Source organism: Trachymyrmex cornetzi, unplaced genomic scaffold (assembly GCF_001594075.2).
Source record: "Trachymyrmex cornetzi isolate Tcor2-1 unplaced genomic scaffold, Tcor1.1 C3898256, whole genome shotgun sequence".
Classification (NCBI taxonomy): Eukaryota; Metazoa; Arthropoda; class Insecta; order Hymenoptera; family Formicidae; genus Trachymyrmex; species Trachymyrmex cornetzi.
In genome coordinates this window covers 129-1,394 of record NW_017295151.1, presented here as the reverse complement: position 1 = coordinate 1,394, position 1,266 = coordinate 129, and the positions used below count along the sequence as shown (strand labels likewise).

The following is a 1,266-nucleotide window of genomic DNA, read 5'->3' as shown; positions in this document are numbered from 1 at the left end:
AATTTCTCTTAGGAGAAGTCGCAGAACAATTGAAAAGGATCACAAATGGTAATGAAATGATTACACCAGAAAAACAACTTTTGATTACTTTATGGCGTATGGCAACACCAGATTCGTATAGGTATAAATTATGATACTTATATTGCTAATATTAATAAATCAACTCAGTCCGTTTAAGTCATAATATTATTTCAGGTCAATACATACTAGATTTGGAATAGGAAAAGCCACATGTATAAGGACAGTACGACGAGTTACTGTAGCGTTATGTAGAATTGCTTCAAGATTCATACAGTGGCCAACAGGAAGAAGACTAGAAGAAATTAAACAAAGTTTCTCTGACGTTAATGGCTTTCCAGGAATTATTGGCGCAATTGATGGCACGTTCATCAATATACCAGCTCCTAAGGAAAATCCTGAAGCATATGTAAACAGGAAAGGTCATCATTCCATTCAAGCCCAGGTATATTGTTTGTTATTTTGAATTCTATTATTGCTTGTAAAGAATTAAATATAATTGTTGTTTTATTATAGGTAGTTTGTGATCATAAGCGTCTTTTCACCCATGTATATGTGGGAAATGTAGGATCCGTGCACGATGCTAGGGTGTTCCGATTGTCAGCCTTGCAAGATTACGTTTCTAACCCAACGAAATTTCCAGATGACAGCCATCTGATAGGAGATGCTGCTTATCCGCTCTTGAAGCAATTAATGGTGCCATATACTGATAATGGTCACCTTACACAGAGACAAAAGAATTATAACTTTTGTCTTTCTTCTTCTCGTATGTATGTGGAAAGAACTATCGGATTACTGAAAGAACGTTGGCGCAGTCTTCTTCATCATTTAGCCATGGGATTGATTGAATACATTCCTTATCATGTTTTAGCGTGTTGTGTGTTACACAATGTATGTTTAATACAAAATGATGACTTTGAAATATTAACATTAAATGATATAGATGATATAGCAGTAGGTCTGCAAGAAATTCAAAGATGCAATAGAGAAGAAGCTGAAGCCAAGAGAAACTTTATATGTGCGACACTTAACATAAGAAATGTATGAAAGTAATATGCGTTTTTTGTAATTATGAAAATATTGAATGATTGTACTAAAAACGGTTAAATTATGAATAAAAGTCATACTGTTCAATCATAAGATTACATTTTATTTAATAATAAACTGCAAAAAATATAAATTAATTTTATTAATTGTATCTATATTAAGGTTAATGTGTATTATTACTCTTTTATAGTGAATGTGAAA

At 32.2% G+C, this 1,266-nt stretch overlaps 1 protein-coding gene across 1 annotated transcript; it reads left to right on the top strand.

Annotated features, from left to right (window-relative positions):
• Positions 1 to 23: 23 nt before the first annotated feature.
• LOC108763601 (putative nuclease HARBI1) lies at positions 24 to 1,059 on the top strand (the record flags this gene model as incomplete). The annotated part of the gene is made up of 3 exons (XM_018511404.1): positions 24 to 121; positions 196 to 463; positions 535 to 1,059. Coding segments are annotated over exons 1-3 (858 nt in total), but the record flags the coding sequence as incomplete, so codon positions are not given.
• Positions 1,060 to 1,266: the final 207 nt, after the last annotated feature.